The sequence below is a fragment of the Pterocles gutturalis genome, unplaced genomic scaffold (assembly GCF_000699245.1).
Source record: "Pterocles gutturalis isolate BGI_N339 unplaced genomic scaffold, ASM69924v1 scaffold17022, whole genome shotgun sequence".
Taxonomy (NCBI): domain Eukaryota; kingdom Metazoa; phylum Chordata; class Aves; order Pterocliformes; family Pteroclidae; genus Pterocles; species Pterocles gutturalis.
In genome coordinates, this window is record NW_010113159.1 from 1 (window position 1) to 17,565 (window position 17,565).

At 35.0% G+C, this 17,565-nt stretch overlaps 1 protein-coding gene across 1 annotated transcript in view; it reads right to left on the reverse strand.

Annotated features, from left to right (window-relative positions):
• Positions 1 to 596: 596 nt before the first annotated feature.
• TTN (titin) overlaps positions 597 to 17,565 on the reverse strand; it is a gene marked incomplete at its 3' end in the record, with an annotated part of 102,830 nt that continues 85,861 nt past the window's right edge. Inside the window, exons 97-126 of the mRNA XM_010074370.1 lie at positions 17,323 to 17,415; positions 16,919 to 17,201; positions 16,482 to 16,665; positions 16,038 to 16,127; positions 15,688 to 15,955; positions 15,336 to 15,596; positions 14,536 to 14,745; positions 14,352 to 14,429; positions 14,211 to 14,237; positions 13,478 to 13,525; positions 12,511 to 12,567; positions 12,331 to 12,405; positions 11,785 to 12,039; positions 10,981 to 11,073; positions 10,336 to 10,413; positions 9,568 to 9,636; positions 8,873 to 8,956; positions 8,569 to 8,631; positions 8,243 to 8,311; positions 7,175 to 7,252; positions 6,427 to 6,504; positions 6,126 to 6,206; positions 5,850 to 5,933; positions 5,438 to 5,536; positions 4,184 to 4,261; positions 3,225 to 3,299; positions 2,986 to 3,060; positions 2,329 to 2,391; positions 1,626 to 1,703; positions 597 to 713 (exon numbers count right to left, since the gene is read on the reverse strand). Of these exons, the coding sequence (XP_010072672.1) occupies positions 597 to 713; positions 1,626 to 1,703; positions 2,329 to 2,391; positions 2,986 to 3,060; positions 3,225 to 3,299; positions 4,184 to 4,261; positions 5,438 to 5,536; positions 5,850 to 5,933; positions 6,126 to 6,206; positions 6,427 to 6,504; positions 7,175 to 7,252; positions 8,243 to 8,311; positions 8,569 to 8,631; positions 8,873 to 8,956; positions 9,568 to 9,636; positions 10,336 to 10,413; positions 10,981 to 11,073; positions 11,785 to 12,039; positions 12,331 to 12,405; positions 12,511 to 12,567; positions 13,478 to 13,525; positions 14,211 to 14,237; positions 14,352 to 14,429; positions 14,536 to 14,745; positions 15,336 to 15,596; positions 15,688 to 15,955; positions 16,038 to 16,127; positions 16,482 to 16,665; positions 16,919 to 17,201; positions 17,323 to 17,415 (3,291 nt within the window). The remainder of the gene's footprint in view (positions 714 to 1,625; positions 1,704 to 2,328; positions 2,392 to 2,985; positions 3,061 to 3,224; positions 3,300 to 4,183; positions 4,262 to 5,437; positions 5,537 to 5,849; positions 5,934 to 6,125; positions 6,207 to 6,426; positions 6,505 to 7,174; positions 7,253 to 8,242; positions 8,312 to 8,568; positions 8,632 to 8,872; positions 8,957 to 9,567; positions 9,637 to 10,335; positions 10,414 to 10,980; positions 11,074 to 11,784; positions 12,040 to 12,330; positions 12,406 to 12,510; positions 12,568 to 13,477; positions 13,526 to 14,210; positions 14,238 to 14,351; positions 14,430 to 14,535; positions 14,746 to 15,335; positions 15,597 to 15,687; positions 15,956 to 16,037; positions 16,128 to 16,481; positions 16,666 to 16,918; positions 17,202 to 17,322; positions 17,416 to 17,565) is intronic.

Consider the following 17,565-nt stretch of genomic DNA (forward strand, 5'->3'; position numbering starts at 1 on the left):
TGGAGCGAGACAAACGTGAAATTGTGTTCTGTTGTCTTTGTTGTTGTTGTTGTTGTTTGTGTTTGTTTGTTTGTTTCTAAGTATATGACAAGATGTAAATTTGGACATAGAATCTTTTTAGTACATTCATACCTGTGTATGAAATCTCCTTTTCTGTGTGAAGAGAAATGGATACTTCCTCTGACATAGCCCAGTGCTCTTCTTCTGTTGGTACTTCAAAGACAGAGTCTAATGTTAATATTTTTTTCTGATGGAGTATCATGTACAATAATAACTATTCCATTTGGGGTTTCTTTGAAAACTAGTTTTTATTTCCTGACACTTCCCACACCCAGAGTAACTGTGAAAAATATCTCTCTAATGTTTCTCAAAGACTCTGATAAGGTTCCCTTGGGACTATGGTGAAACACAGTGGTGGACTTCGTAGTGTTAAGTTAACAGTTGGACTCAATGATCTTAAGAGTCTTTTCCAACCTAAATGATTCTATGATTCTAACATTAGAACTTCAAGAAAGGCGCCAGACCAGCAGGCTTGAAGCTCTGTCAGTATTGCATGAGGATAGTCTGCTCATAGATTTATCCATGGGCAGGAGTACCTTCTGGTGGTGGAGACACTTTTCTTTTTGGAACAGCAACAGATACTCTTTCTTCTCTGGTAATCTTCTTTGCTGCTTCTGGCACTTTAAAGATAGTAATTGTAAGAACAATCAATTCTAAAAGAAATCACACACTTTCTGAAGTTTGTGATGTTCATGAAGAGTTATGGACAAACAATCATGGGGAAATAGTACACATTTACATAGCAAAGATACTTGTAATAAACACAACAATCACACCAGACATACAAACATAGAGATATTTACATTAACAGAAAAAATGACCCGCTGAAACTTTAATGCATTCAGTATCTTGAAGATGACTCATTTGGGGGGTTCCAGAAATAAATTCCCTAGATAAATTAGACACATTGAAACACGGTGCAATTTTAGTAACAGCAGAAATTTAGTTACTGATAAAATAATATCTACTAAAATAATACATTTAGTATTAGAATAACAGATATGTAGACCAAAACACATCAAAAAGCACACAGCATATTCACACATCACGAAATAAAATTCAATGATTGAGATGAAAGTAAGATGTAAGTAATTTGCCTCTAGGCCCTTCAGAAACATAATTAAACCACAGAAAACCACACATATACGATATATAACAAAATCACTTTTCAAACACAAGAAAATCAGAGAAACAGAGAACATATTTTAAAATTGGAAACCCTTCACTGAATATTGCCAATGTTAGAAAACATTGATAACTTTATTCTAAATGTGTTCATATTTATTTAACTTCTTCACTGAGTAAATGTCTTCACTCTGCTTTCCAAAGCTCTTAAGCAGCCAGAGTGATCAATGAAGTTAAACAGTGGCTAGAAAATGCAAAGTATGCAGGTGTGTGACTATTCTCGGTCACCTTCTGCATTCTTCTGCAGAGAAGAAGGTCCTCTTCATTTATAATCAAGTCAGGAGAGACTAGGATTTGATTAACTGAGCATATAGTGAGTATGATGCACACGGACAACTGATATTTAGAAGCCTTCTCTACTTTCAAAATGACTTGTATACCTTTAGCTGGTGGAGCTGCTACTTTCCGTGAAATTGGAACAGGTACTTTCTCTTCTGGCACAGGCTTCTTGGGCACTACTGGAATTTTGTATAAAAAAAGTTTATTTTAAAAGAGTTTGAATTAATCACAGTTTATGAACTTAATCATATGACAAAACACAAATGCAGAGACTTGATATTTCCTCAAGACAAATAAGAAAAAGACAGCAAACACTGAACATTACTGCTTGTGTTAGACAATTAGGCATTATAAAAATAAATCAGTATTCTGAAACAAGATTTCTCTTGCGTAGTTCTGAAAAATTATATACCTCTTTTTGGTAGAGTCTCCTCTTTTTTAGCAACTGCAACTTTTTCTTCTGTAATAATTTTTCTCTGCACTTCAGTCACTTAAAAATAATCAGTGTAAGAATAATTGCAATATTTGAAATGCAGACATTTGTAAGCTTTTTCCACTTAATCTGATTTTTTAAAAAGAAAATGATAAATAAACTTCAGCAGCAACAAAAATGAGACACTGCAGAAGAGTGTACTTTACAGCCATAGAACAAAGACGAGTAAATAGTCAAAAGAAAGGGGAGATCCAGACAGAGGTTACAGATACTAACAAACATAAACATTATTTAAGTAAAATGCCTAAACACAAATACTCTAAGGTCAAACAAAAAAATCTCCACGGTAACAATATTCTCAGTTCGTTTACCTTTGGTTGATGGAGGTTCTTCAACTTCTATCTCAAAAGTGGGCACCCGTTCTTCTGCAGGTTCTTAAAAAAGATTGTGCAAGTTTAGAAAATTTGATTGATTTCACCAACACGCATAAGATAAAAGAAGAAACGACACATAAATCTCATCAAGATGACACAGGCTACAGGCCACATTGTAGACAAACGGACATAAGTACATGTTTAATGTTGAAGAAAGCTGATATATAAGATTTATATTTTATTAACATGCATATTTCTTAAAGACTGAATGGAGCAAAATCCCCATTTTTTCAACAGGGACAAAATATTGATATACCTCTTTCTGGTGGAGCCTTCACTTTTTTTGGCACAGGGACAGGTACTTTCTCTTTAGGAACTGCTTTCTTATGAACTTCAGGAACTTTAGAAAAATGAGTAAGATGAGAAGGAAGATGAGAAAGAATATTAAGGTGTAACAGTTCTAATTGTCTACTAAAACACAATGTGTTTTACCGTGTTAACACAAATCATACTTTTTGTAGTACAAGATGGAATATGAGACAAACATTCATCACTAGAAGCAAACACTATCCACATCAACATGTACAAATAAGACAGTAAACCAAACATAATTCCCTCGAAGTTACATCACCCACGTCAAGAACTAGTTTATACCTTTAAATCCTGGAGCTTCTTTACTGGCAGCTGGAACTTTTGGTTCGGGGACAACTTTCCTATACTTCTCAGGCACTTTAAAAGATTACAGTATATAGTTTTACAAAGAGGAGTAGTATCACTATAACATGGACACATTTGCTTAATACAAAAAACACAAATGGAGATAAACATATAGTGGCAACACAACACTCAGTAGGATGAAACAACAAATATTTTGTAATGAAAAGAACTTATACCTTTAGTGGGTGGGACTTCCTCTCTTTTAGGAACAGTTACCCTCTCCTCTATGTAGTAAGACTCTTCTTCAGTCACTTAAAAAAAGTAAAATAAAAAACCTTGAGTTTAAGTGTTTGGCAGTTATTACTGTCTTTATGGTCCTGGTAAGCAACAAAATATTTGTAAGACAAGAATAAGCAAAGTGCTTTATTAACAGATAGCTCTGGTATTACAAAATCTACCTTCAAACCATCCTGCTCCCTCTGAAGCCAATGGAAAAACTCCAAGCAACTTAAACAAACTGAGATTGAGCTCTCATCTTGTATTTCTGTGGAATTTGAAAATGCTTAGCATTTGAAGTACTAGATCAGTACTTTCCAGTCCTGTGTCCACTAGTTCACTAATGTTGGAATATGTTCACTTTGAGAAAGCCTTTCTCCCAAACACCAAGAAAACTCCTTGACTAAAGCCATTCCTTGAAAATACTTTATATGGTATCACTTGTAACGGAAATTGAGTCAATCAGTGTAAGTTAGCATCCTTCACAGCATTACATTACCACCAATAAACTTACAGGTGGTAACAATTTAGTCGTTTTATGACGAAATGATCTGAGAAATTAGAGTGCACCATGATATTCTGAAGGACCTTTACTTCATCGAGGCAACCTGCTGAAAGACGAACTTCCAACAGGGAATTTTTGTAAATTAAAAAAAAAAAAAAAGGAAGACCTGAGAATTCTTGTCATCCAAGAGATACCTTATTATTTTCACTGTATATAAACAGGATTAACTACTACACTTTTCAAAAGCAAGTGATAGAAATTGTAGACCTTCTTAGCATTAAAGTTTATATGATATGAAACATTTATATAGTTGTAAAATTTTCTTTATGAATAGATATTAATCCACACTGGTTTTGGTATAAAAAAATAAATTACTTTTTGCTTTTGCCTAGTATTCCTGAGTTGTGGTCGTACCTTCAGAAATCTCTTCTCTCTGAATGGAAACAGACACTTCCTCCATTTCTTCTTCAGCCCATTCTTCAACTGTTGGTTCTTTAAAGAAAATTATTAGTTTTAGTATTTTTAGTGGATGGATGGAGGGATTGATGGATGGAGAAGGTGAAGATCAATTCTTAAAAGTTCTATATGACAATGACAGATACAATACAGAAAATGCTGTACACACACATATGTATGATTTATTCTGAATGCTGTGTTTTGTGCATGGCCCATGTACCCTATTGTGTGCTGTTGTATCTCCCAAATATCCTTCACTGGTCAACTGTCAGTCCATCAGAATGCCTCAGCTTCCCAAACTTCCCCATCACAACAGCTGAGGGAGTAGGGGGCGGGGAACAACAGTCAAAGAGTTAGAAGTTGCTCCTTGATCCAACTACATGAAGGTAAGAAGGACAGGATCAAGATCAAGATGAGAAGGATAGGTCAGGAATTGAAAGGAAAGTTTGGCTTGTACACATCTACAAACGTGACTGTATCAGGGAAATCATCAGCATGTTCTGAGGTAAAAGGTTAATTTGCAGAAGACAAACAGAAATCAACACTGCACGTATCTATATGAATATATATATTTGTATGTTCATATTTTAGATAGATAACTTACATATCTGCTTTTAAAAACACATTTATGCCTTTTAATAGAATATGTAAACTGTCTTGACTGGCTAGTTATTAATGGTATATAAAAACAGTCAAAATGTTTATTTCAGCTATCTTGAAGCAGATATTTTGTCGAATTATGCTAACTTAAAACAACTGATCTCGACTCTCCCTGCGTATGAGAATGTGAACTAAAAGTGCTGGTGAGAAGCTAACACTGCAGGGAGAAATAGTATTGTTATCTGCAGGGCTACAGAGAACTTTGTAGGGGGTATGACAAATGGACGGTTACAGTCCTAATTAGCGGAGTCTAATCTCAACACTGTACATCCATACTTCTTACTATGATTTCATGAAAGCCTGATCCAAAGATCATTGTATTCAATGGTAGAGTTTCCATTCATGTCATTAGGATGGGATCCTGGCATTCAAGACTGAAATGGGAAACGGCACTCAGGAGGCTCTTAACCACCTGCTAGTCTGTAAAATGTTCAACACAAAACTCAGACAAGATAACTAGCACAGAATTTTTGTGTATTTTGATCTTGGTCTTAGAACAACAGACTTGCAGACAAAGCATAAGTTTCTCCCTATTGTCTGTTTATAGTGTACCTTCAGGCGGTGGGATTGCCTCTGGAATGGCAACAGATATTCTTTCTTCTGTAATAAGTACTCTTTCTTCAAAAGTGGCTTTCTTCTGCACTTCAGGCACTTTGAAAGATAATATTAAATGTATGCTTTTCTAATTTCACTGTGAAAGCAATGTTGGAAAATGCTAAATCTAAGTTTTCAAATAATTGCTTAAGGGTACTGAGCTCATAACACATAACAGAAATTCAATATTCAGAAATAATATTTTTATATGTATTTCACAACACATACAACATACTGTAATGATTCACAGTCACTAAATCAGACCAGCAAAATTCACAGAGGAAGCACAAATCAATTACTGATAACAATACAGAACATATAAACAGAAACTGAGAAACAGCATATACTTTCAGTCTAATGGAAAGCATACCTTTAGCTGGAGGAACCTCAACTTTTTTAGGAACAGCAGGAGATACTCTGTCTTTAGGGATAGGTTTCTTAGGAACTGCAGGCACTTAAAAAAAAAGTATTTGGTTTTAGGACATATAAAGTGCAAAACTGGCAAAAGCATCACGTAACAGAAATGTATCATTCAAAAAGATTACACATGGACATATGTTGCTTACAAAACACAGCTGAGCCAGCTGAGACAAATACAATGTTTTAAAGATTACAATAAACAATATTACAGTGACCAATATTGTACCTTTTGCAGGTGGAGCTTCTTCTACTTTAGGAACATGGGGTATTTTTTCTTCTGGAGCTGGTTTCTTAGGTACTTCTGGCACTTCAGAGATATGAATTATAATAATATTAAGTAACTAACATTACGGGGTTTTTAAGACCACATCTATAACACAGTTATCCACAAAACTAACACAAAAGATACATAGCTAATGTAACTGAAGTACAACTAAAACCAGATTCACTTAACAGTTAAAACAAAAATTGGACCGAATCAAAACACTTAAAATAACAAGAAACAAATGTTAGTTCTAGAAGAGTACCTTTAGGTGGTGGTGCTTCCTCTCGTTTTGGAATAGCAATTTTTTTCTCTGGGGGAGCTTTCTTAGGCACCTCTGGCACTTAAAAAAGATAAAACGTAAGAAAACCGAATTCTGTATTTCAAAGATTTATTGGAGTATGATAGAATTTCACTTATCCACTTATAAGAATATCAAGACACACCACATAACACATTCATACACTTAACATAGACACAAGACAAGACCAACATATATTTGGAAAAAAACCCCCAAAAAAACAGTCTCTGGAAGCTTGTCAAGTTCCTTAAGACTGATTTCTTAACTGAAGAAAGAGCGGCTCAGGTATGTTACCTGGCTTTAAAAACTGTTATATAAGCACAGAGAATTATAAATTAAAAAATCAATTTCTAACACAAACATGTTTAACAAAAAAAACCCCAAAACATAAAAAGATACTAAACAGGTACATGTACATGTACACTCCATCGCTAAGTACAGCCTTGGCATGTGAAAGTTCTTCTTTGGGAACAGGAACATGTACTTTTCTTCAGGAACAGCTTTTTTTAGGCATTTCAGGAACTTTAAGGGTACTATAATTTGTTTAAGTCATCTTTCTAAGGCTTTTGAGTTTGTCTTAGATGAGAACAGACATACAACATAACACACAGATTGTATTTATCATATGCTTATATTGAGAAGTGAACAGTAGTTAGAAAAATAGCACAATAGTACAGGACTGGTTAAAGCCCGCATTCAGAAGATGCTGTACCTTCTGCTGGGGGAACCACCTCCTTTTTAGCAACAGCAACTTTCTTTTCTGGAACTGGTTTCCTAGGGACTTCAGGCACTTTGGAAAACATTGTCAAAGTGAGACAGCTTTAGTTTTTGGATCACTTATTCAGATTTCAGTAAACCAAGATTGCTTTATAAGAACACAGTGTCTGGACAAGGAGCTGAGCACTGCAACACAATAGAATGCACAGCCTTTTGGACATACATTGGACTATATGAGAAAGACACTATGATACAGTATAAAATTCCAGTGTTAACATTTCTGCACTATCACCTTTCATGGTATTCTGTTGAAGTGAAAACACCCTACCCTTGCACGCAAAAGCCACACAATCTAAATACAAACAACAAGCACAAGGTTGTTAGGAAAGAGAAGGGCCAAAGCTGAGACAAATGCAAGCTGTAAGCTAAGTTGTAGCACAAGTGAAAAAGCGAAAGTACGGAGATAATGCAAAATCAAATAATGCATATGGAGATAACGCAAAACCAAAGCCACATAGAGAGTAAATTCAAGAAAACATGAACAATATAAGGAAAGACAATTTGTTTGGTTTTGGGGTTTTTTTGTTTGTTTGGTTGGTTGGTTTTACTAGGGCAGTAGAAATACCTTTAGCTGGTGGAGCTTCTTTTTTAGGGACAGGAACAGGCTTTCTTTCTTCTGGAACATGTCTCTGGGGTATCTCAGGCACTTTAAAGAGACAGGTGGTGAACACTTAGGAGATGGTAAAAATATTTGGTAATAAATCACAGTAGGCTACTTTCAACACGCTGTATAAGCAAACACTATATGTAAAAAATATGCTGCTTTATCAAACAAGTAGAATATGCTCATCTCACAAAAAGCTATTCAAAGAATTATTTAAAGCAGTGCTGAAGAAGAATTAGACTTAGAAATTCAATAGGGCTTGAACTTTTGAGAGTAGAGCCACAGAGAGATGGAAAGAACTCACTTCTGACATGCTATCCTTTGATAAAGAGTGGTCAAGACAGACAACATGAAAGTTCAGAAAAAATGAGTGCATGATGATACAAAGATTTTATTCACCTTCAACGTGAGGGATCTCAAGCTCTGTAGAAATTACTTCCTCCTCCTCCTCTTCGACTTCCTCATGTGCTACAATAGGAATTTTAAAGATATTAAATTTGGAGATAGGAAATATCAACATCCACAGTAAATGTGAAAAGCTTTTAAGAAGATATTATGTGTCCAGTACACAAAGGTCACTGAAACACATATGCTAATATGTAAAAAAAGTCATCTAGAAAACCAACAGTATGTGCAAATCTCACACTGAGTTTTGATTAACTAGAGATTCAAATTGTTTTAAACATCTTAAATATTGATTAGCCTCTCATTGTTAATCAATCTACCTTCAATTGGGTAAACAGCTTCAAAGAATCTTTCTTCAACTGTTTTCTCACGCTCTGTTGGCTCTTCAAAGAAAAGCATTTGGACAATGTTAAGATAAAATAGATGAAATGTTGACTTCTACCAGTCTAAAGAGAACTGAGGCTACATAACACAATGAACAAAAAGAAGCAATGCATACTGAAAGACAAATAAAATGTGTCTAAATATGTAATCTGCCATACATAAAAACAGATTAAAAGAAAATCTAGTAGGATTGAAAGATTGTTTTTATTTGGGTGCACAGATTTTTGGTTTTGTACATACCTGTGACATATGAATATTCTTCTTCTCTGTGGACAGAAACCGACATCTTTTCTTCTGAAACAGTCCATGTTTCTACTGTCGGTACTTTAAAGATAGGATTTGGGTTTAGTATTTTATATTCTAGATACACATTAGTGGTAGTCAGCATGTGAGCTTTTCTCAAGTGTGTATCTGTACTGTACATTTAAGACTTAGACATATTTAGACAGTCAGTATTCATATTCTAAAATACTGAACAAAACCCAAGCATACAGGTATAACAATTAGTGTTAAAGACTAAAGACATAGACACCTTTAACCTGAAAATTTAAAATAAATGCATGCACAGGCTTTTGGATATAGTATATCAGAAGAATTCAAAAGGTGATTCTTCAAATAAATTTTGGGGCACTAGGCCCTTATTATGTAAGCATAGGCCAGCAGGCAGAATAGATGAAGAAAAAGCTAAATCACACTGCAATATCCTATAGGCTGTTTAAAGAATAATCAAAAGGCTAGCCACAAACACGTTAAAAACATACTTTGTGAAAGATAAAAGCATGGTACACATACTATTTAAACACTGAGAGCAGTCACAGCATGACTAGTACAGTAGATTCAGGTGCATACACACAGGCCCACATATTCACAAGAAGCACAAGAACACGCAGTGCTGGAAAAAATGTAAACTGCAATCAAAAGATGATCATCTGTACCTTCCTTTTTCATAACTTTTTCCTCAACGATCATTGGTGTAGGTTTTGGTGGCAGAACTTTCTTGGTAACTGTTGGCATTAAAATTTTGTCAATCATATATTTGGCAAAGACATCAAAAGAAGTCTACAGCTATCTAGCAATGATGTTGAAAAAACAAGACAAACATAATCTAACTCAGTAGCTAAGTCAGGCTCCTTGGGACCATGCAAAGAAACAGAAGGAATGTGTTTGCTTCTTTTGGGTTGTTTTGGTTTTTTGTTTGTTTTTTTTTTTACTTTCTAGAGGGCCTGGGTAACTCAGGGTGTTTAGTACACAGATCATATGCTGACATATATTGAACTGCACCCAACAGACTCCTGCTGCAGAATGGGAAATGCTATACAAGAGGAGGTGGTTAGCAAGAGAATAAGTGGGCATCTTTATTTCATAACCAAACAATTAACCAAGACATCCAGGTAGACAGCTCAAGATGGAAATCTGAGGAAGATGTGGATTTCACATCTTCAGCTTAGAGTGGAACATACAATTTTACCCAGTGAAATTATACACTCCCTTTCTTAAAGCACTGGTAGTTAGAGTCTGCATTTAGTATTTTTCCCTGAAAAGCTTTTAATCTTCCTTTTATACAGCTTTTATTAGATGTTTCAAAGACTGAAAAATTGATAAAACCCATGTTAGATGAAGACAAAGCACATGTAGATCAGCTAAGTAACAACAGATGCTACTTTCATGTAAAGATGACATTAAGGGAATTAAACAGTAGTTACCCTCAGCCTGTTTGACTTTTTCTTCTGCAACCCTCTGAGTGGTTATCTCGACTTTTTCATCGACAGGTTTCTTGACAACTGTAAGCGATTCAGAGATATTTATTGTTTAAATCATCTTGCAAATTATTTTCTGGACACAAACCAGATAGAACTGGCTGTTTTCTTGTTTAGAATGTTATAATCTTTGCTCATCCTGTGCATTGTTCAGTGCACTGTTCATTAGTGGTGAACAGTGGTGGTAAAGGCACCTGTGAAACAGGTGATCAGGCCTACCCTCCCTTGAGAGATATGCAGTGATCTAAATGGAGGACACTTCTTAGAAGTGCAGTGTTCACTGGCTCAGAAGCACCACCCATGCCCAAGGCTAATATACAGTGAGAAGGAAAGACAGCTGAAGCTCAGTTTGATTTTGTCAGCAATTCCTGGTTTGCTTCAACCACCATAGCCACTATTCTCTCTCTGCTTGAAAATATGAGGTGGAAAAAGAGGAAGGGTTGCCATGAGGCTTGCTCATGTCACTCCCCAACATAAAGAGAATTCTCTCCTTTTCAAGGAAAAGTGAATAACAACCACAGTTCAGCTAGAAAGAAATGCATGTGAGATCTTAGTCTGCATGTTCCTGCTAGTTTTGAAGGAAAGTCATACCTTTACGAACTGTTACTTCTTTCTTTTCCTTCTTTTCAGCTGCAATTACTGGTGGTTTTCGCTCAGGCACAGGCTTCTTAGGAACTTCAACCACTTTAAAAATAACAACATCTCTGAATGATGAAAAATGCACTGTCTAAAGGCTCAATACACAAAAAAAGTTATTAGTTATACCATTATAAGCTTATGAGTTGAAAAACACACACAGAGCTTTGGAGATCCAATTGTTGCAGTAAAATTTTCAGCTTATTTCCAAGTTGGATGGTTTCCCATCAGAACCAAATTCTGTTTCTTAGAGATATACATATTACTACTACCCAAGATAGTCAAAGTATGCAAGGAATTGCAAAATACAGGCATTAACATCAAGCAATTAATGTGTGAAACATTTAACCTAAATCAAGTTCAGCTAGAATACATTAAAATGTTAGAATAAATATCGAAAACAACTAAAAATGACACATATCCTTACAAACTACATACTCATTTTAGATGTTTTTTAACATCTAAATGTTAAAAGATGCTTTTTTAAAACTAGATGGTTTTAAAGATGTCCCAACCTGCAAAGTCCATTGGCAACCGAACAATAGTATAATAATTTATATTGGCATCTATACCTTGACTACTAGTCCTTCCCTTATCATCAAGTGCCAGTTAAAACTTGGCAGCACATTAATGTTCAAGTTATTGTAACAAAAAAAAAAAAAAAAAATCCAGAAAATACTGTCTGGCTCAAAATTTTTGGGCCTTAACAATAAATACAAGAAAATAGAAGAAATAAAACGGTATGATAATTTAAAATACCTTCTTCATGAATGATTCGTTTTTCTTCATAAGTCACTTCTCTTTTCTCATAAGCTTCTTCCCATTCCTCTTCCCCTTCATCGTAGCCTTCTTCCTTGACATAATACTCATGGTCTTCTCCATAATCTTCTTCCCATTCTTCATAAGGTTCTTTGGGCTTTACATATGTTTCCATCTTTTCTTCATGAATCTCTTCTCTCCTTGCCATGGATGTTATTTTGATCTCTTTGGGCTTTTCTGGCAGCACCTCAGGAACTTACAAAAAAAACCAAAAAAACAAAAAAAAAATTTTTATCATAGTCTGGAATTTGCAAGGTGTATTGGATGTTCATAGTTAAAATTATTTCACCCTCACAGTTGGTTTAAAGAAGTGACTGGTTTTTAAGCAGTCATAATCAGCTTAATTTTAAATGTGTATGTTCTTAACATAAAGATGAAAATCAAACAGATTTGATTCCTTCAAGTTAATTTGAAACAAATTGTCTTCTTTCCAAAAGGTAATTTTACTGTATTTAGAAACATTATTTAAAAAAAGGAAAAAGTTACCTTTAGGTGGTGGGACTTCTTCAGGACCCTTTTTAACCACCTTTTTGGAGACTTTCTTTACTAGAACCTTTTTTTCTGCTTAAAAACAATGTATTTTAAAATTTAATTAAAAAAATAAATAAAAACCAACAGTCATAATGAAACATGTACACACTGTCCAAATACTTTAAATATTCTTACCTGGCTTTTTCTCCTCTGGTGGTGGAACAAGAGGCAGAAGAATAGGAATAGGGGCATCTTGTAGGAAAAATGAAAAATTTAAAATAAAATGTGAGTACGATGTTTTCTTGTAAATGAAGAAAACCGTAGTGCATTTGGACAATAGATGAGATTATTTTATTGCAGCTGCAGAATAAAAGCAAACATGGTGCTCATTCTGACAGTTTACTGTAGCTGGAAGAATATATTTTGAGTGGGAACCCCCAGCCTATCTTTATTTGAACCCTGACCCTTCTTAGCTTTATTTTCTTTACTGCTGTAACTCTCCTATCTTTGCTGATAGAAATTCATCTAAATATCAAATCTTTCCCCTCCTGCTGTCTCTGCAAGCATTTACTAAATCATCCTGGAAATGAAACCAAGAAGACTGAACTTCTAAGGTGCATTGTAAACTACTGAATGTAACAGAAATAGATGTAATGTTTGTAGGATGTAGTCCAATACCAGAGCATGGGGAGAGACCATTTGCAACAAGCATGCAATCTATTGTATGGTTGTAAAATAATATTTATATTTTATTTTCCATTTTTTTCCCCAAACGCTAGTAATTCAGATAGCTTTTTAAAAAGATATTTCTGTGGCAAAAAGAAGAAAAGGTGAAAATAAAGAATGATCTGAAGAGGAAAATGAGGGGGAAAAAAGGAAGATGAAACGAACAGGAGACTGATAGGAAAACAAGATAGAAAGGACAAACTCTTTTTAAGAAAAGGCTTAATTCCTACCACTACCTGTGTATAGTTTTCACCTTCCACACAGCAAAAAAAGCCTATCCAAGCCAAGCCTTGGTCATATAATATTTGTATAGAGACAATAAACTAGATCTATCACTGAACTGCCTAAGATTTTTTTCTCTGATGTTCCCACTGGTCTGCTGCTTCAGTGCAGGTATAAAACAGCACTATAGAACAAGTATGGTTTGTTACCCTACCTTCAGCTGGTTTTTGAGGTGGAACTGCAACCTTGGCATCAGGAACATCTAGAAAATCAAAATGTTTAATTGACTTAATAAAAAAAATAAATTAGAAGATGCTGTCCCCCAGAACAGTAGTTCATGATGCTTTAATCTTTTTGTTCCAGAATACAAGGATTCTAGCTTGTTCCTAAGAATAAGATAGCAGACCTATAGATAACTAATTGCATTAAACTTTCAGTCTGAACAGACTCTACACTGTTTCATTTTATTTCTAAATAATTCTTGCACCATTTTTGGAGTAGGCTCTTAAGAGCATTCAGAAAAGAAGATCATTATATATCAGAAGTAGATGATTGCCACCCATATTGCCTCTTCGGTTACTTTTTTTTCAGTTGTGCAGAAGACATTGAATCTTTTCATTGGTATCTCTTTGTTCTGTTCCTCAGTCATTCAAACACAAATAAACTTCTGTGTTTTAGAGAATGTGGCTTCCCAAATCGGACAAAATAGGACCCCAGAACACATTAATATCACTGATTTTGGAGTTATCACAGTATTCATTGCCACTGTTTATGAGAATAAATAGATCCTCATATCTATGGATGAGGAATATTTTTTCAGGGTGTAGCTTTGACTTACTGTAACCAGGAAAAAATGATTTGAAAATAAAAAATAAAGCAGAGCAATGCACTGAATCTGTGATGGAATACAAACACGATCTTGTGCCAATCTTGCTTGTGATCTTTACCTGGTGGTTTCAACTCCAGTTTGATTTCTGCAAAAGAATATTAGATTTCTTTTAGGACTATCTATTTTTCTGGAATCACGTTTCAAACTCTCAAATTTGCAAACGTCTATGATCACAAATTCATTTAGCAAATTCACTAACCTTTGGTTACCAGATAGAGCTCTGCAGTGCTTCTTGCTTCTCCTCTGGGTTCAAGACGAGCAATTACAGAATATACACCTGCAATAGCCAAGAATGTTGATATTTATATGCCTTTATCATTAAAAAAACCAAACCAAATTAGATAAAAGAATGGCATCAGCACAAATGTTCTGCGCAATTTTACCTTCATCTTCTGCAGTAACATTGTGAATAGTCATATAATGACAGCGTCCTTCACTTCTGAAGCTGTACTTCGGACTCTCTCTCAGTTCAATGGGGCCTTTATACCATGTCACAACTGCATCATCAAAAGAAACCTCACACTCAAAGGTTGCAGACTGGTGTTCACTCACTACAATGTTCTGTATGCTCTTTGTGAACTGAATTGGTTCCGCTGTTTTTAAAAACAAAAAATACATCAATTATTATGCATCACCAGGCCATTTAGCTTGTCTAATTTCTTCTCATTATTTTCATAATCATAGCAACATTATAATAAGAAATAGTAACAACAGATATTGAGAAAGTAGAGTAAGAAAAAGGGACTCCATCTTCTATGAAGTTTTCTATGTAAGAATGAAGATTATAAGACATAAGAGTACAACTATAACAAGATTGCTGTGCAGATAAATTATACAAGAGAAGCCATTAAGGAAACTAAAGACAAAGAATACTTAAGAAAAAGAGGAAATCCAAGGAAAATTAAGAATATCAGAGAAAAAAGAAAATAAAAGCAAGTATGATTCAGATTGTCTGAGGGCCAGGGGACATTAGTAATGACGATTTAGTTAAAAATACTAACTTAGACAAGTATGTCACATATTGCTCAAAGAGAAAGGACCGCATAATTCTTGTTTAGTCCGTTTCCACGTTTGGGAATATCTCTTTAAGAAATTCCTTTTATTTTCATTTGTGCTGTTAATGAAGCATCCAGAAACTGCTTATCACTACAGTAATAAAGAGATTCTATATCTGTTTACAAACCTTCAATGGCCAGATCTGCAGTTGTTTCTAGATTGTCAAGCTTGCACGTATACTGTCCCTGGTCTTCTGTTCTAACATCCTTGATGATGAGTTTGTGTACTTTGTCAGAGACTTGTGTTGAGTATCTCCCTCCTATCTTAATGGGTCTCCCATTTCTATACCACTGAGACTTGGCATTTGGGATAGAGAACTGACAAGACAGCGTGCATGTGTTTCCTTCCTTGAAAGTAGTGTCATGAAGATGCCGTTCAACTGCAGGTTCTATTAGCATGTTAAAACATACATTTTAGCAGACATCAGACATAATTAAAGTGTAAATTAATTCAAATACATGCTTCAAAAGTACACTTACCAATCACAGTTAGCCTGGCACTGGCAATGTGTGGTCCACACACTATTCTGAAATTTCCCTGATCTTCAAGTTGGCAGTTCCTTATTCTCAGTATGTGGCGATCACCTTCAATTCTGATTTCATATTTGTCATTGGAGTCCAGTTTCTGGGTTCCCTTGTACCATGAAAGTTTAATTTCTGGATAGTTAATTTTAATCTCACATTCAAAGACAGCATCCTCATCTGTTAAAACTGTCTGATTTTCAATGTCTTTGATCAGAGTAACAGGCTGGAAAATATTAGTTCAAATTAGTTTCAATTTCCCTGTTATGGGTTTAAATGTTTTAAAAATCTGTCCAGAAATATGTTACCTCTGTCTGTGAGAGTCGTTGCTGAATAAAAGCTACAAGTTCATCAAACTCCTGATCTTCTCTTCGAGCTTTTTCTGTGAGCTCAATTTCCTTGAAAAAGGCAGAATATACTCAGAGATTAAAGGATACTAAATGTCAAGCTGTCATGTTTATCCAACAAAGAATTAGTTCTTACATCAAATTTTATGTAACTATTGTAACTAGCATATCTTCCCGTCTTAAAAATTGCCGCCAAGTTGTCAAGACAGAACATACTTGGCCAGAAGGCCAATTCCTCATTCTTGAGTTTGAGCATGCAAGAAATTAAGAACTGTCAGCAAAAGATTTAAAGAGCAACCAGAAATTCCTGCACACACAGTAACATCAGAGCATGGACACCAAGTCTGTTCAAAGCAACTGTGTTATTCCTAACAAGGCCAATGCTGCAGTCACAATGTATCTTACCAATCTATGGCTTTCTTCTGCCTGGGTTTGCTTTAGTAACTCAAAAGCTTGCAGAAGGCCACGGAAATCTGTAATTCCATACATGCGAGCATATTTTTCATATTCTTTGGGATCTACATTTTTGAGAAGTTCCAAGATATCAATAGGTTGCTCTTCCTCTTCTTCCTTCCTTTTCGTTGGAGTGCTATTCAGATCAATGACATAAGTTAAAAACATAAAGCTTCACTCCTAGAAAGTTGTTCACTGAACAAATGAATCAGCTTAGAGCTGCCCTGTGCTGTAGAATCCTTTAGTTTAGTCTAGTCAGATGCTTCTATTTTTAGTACAGTTATTCATATTTAACAAATATTTTAAAATTATATCTTTATCTGATATATATAATAAAAATGTTTCTTTTGTGTTGATGGGAAATTAATCTTTAAAACCTTTCCATATACCTTTTTAGTTTTGCCCTGAGATCCCCCTCAACAACTTCTTTCTTTCTTTCTTCAACTTGTAGGTTTACACTTGTCTCAATTTCACCATGTTGGTTAAAAGCTACACATTTGTACATGCCAGAATCCGTTTTTATTGCATCCTTTATTTCTAGTTTTGCTTCATCCCCTCTCTGCTGGATTGTAATACGACCTCCCTGGTTGAGTTGCCTCCATTTTCCCTTCATCCATTTAACGTTTGGAGTTGGGTCGCCTCCAACTTTTGCAATAAATGTTGCAACAGTCTCTGCAGAAAGATGCAAATGGGGAAGTTAAGTCTTTCTAGCTGTCTCTGACAGCAGGACATAATCTCAAACAAAAGGTATAGGCAAATAGAAGACAATGTATTTTTTGAAAAGAGTTCTTACTTTCCATGACTTTGATACTCTGAGGTTCTGAAACAAAATAAAGTTTTCCTTCCACTTCTGCTTTCTTAGCTGCTGGTGCAGCTGCTGGTTTTTCTAAGAAACAAGTCAAACAATTAAAGCAGGTATTTTCATGTAATAGTTTATATTCACACATGATGATGTTCTCAAAGGAAAAAAGGAATTAGTTACACAGATGGAACAAAATCTTATGCAAGACATAAAAATGTAAAATGCTTTCACATG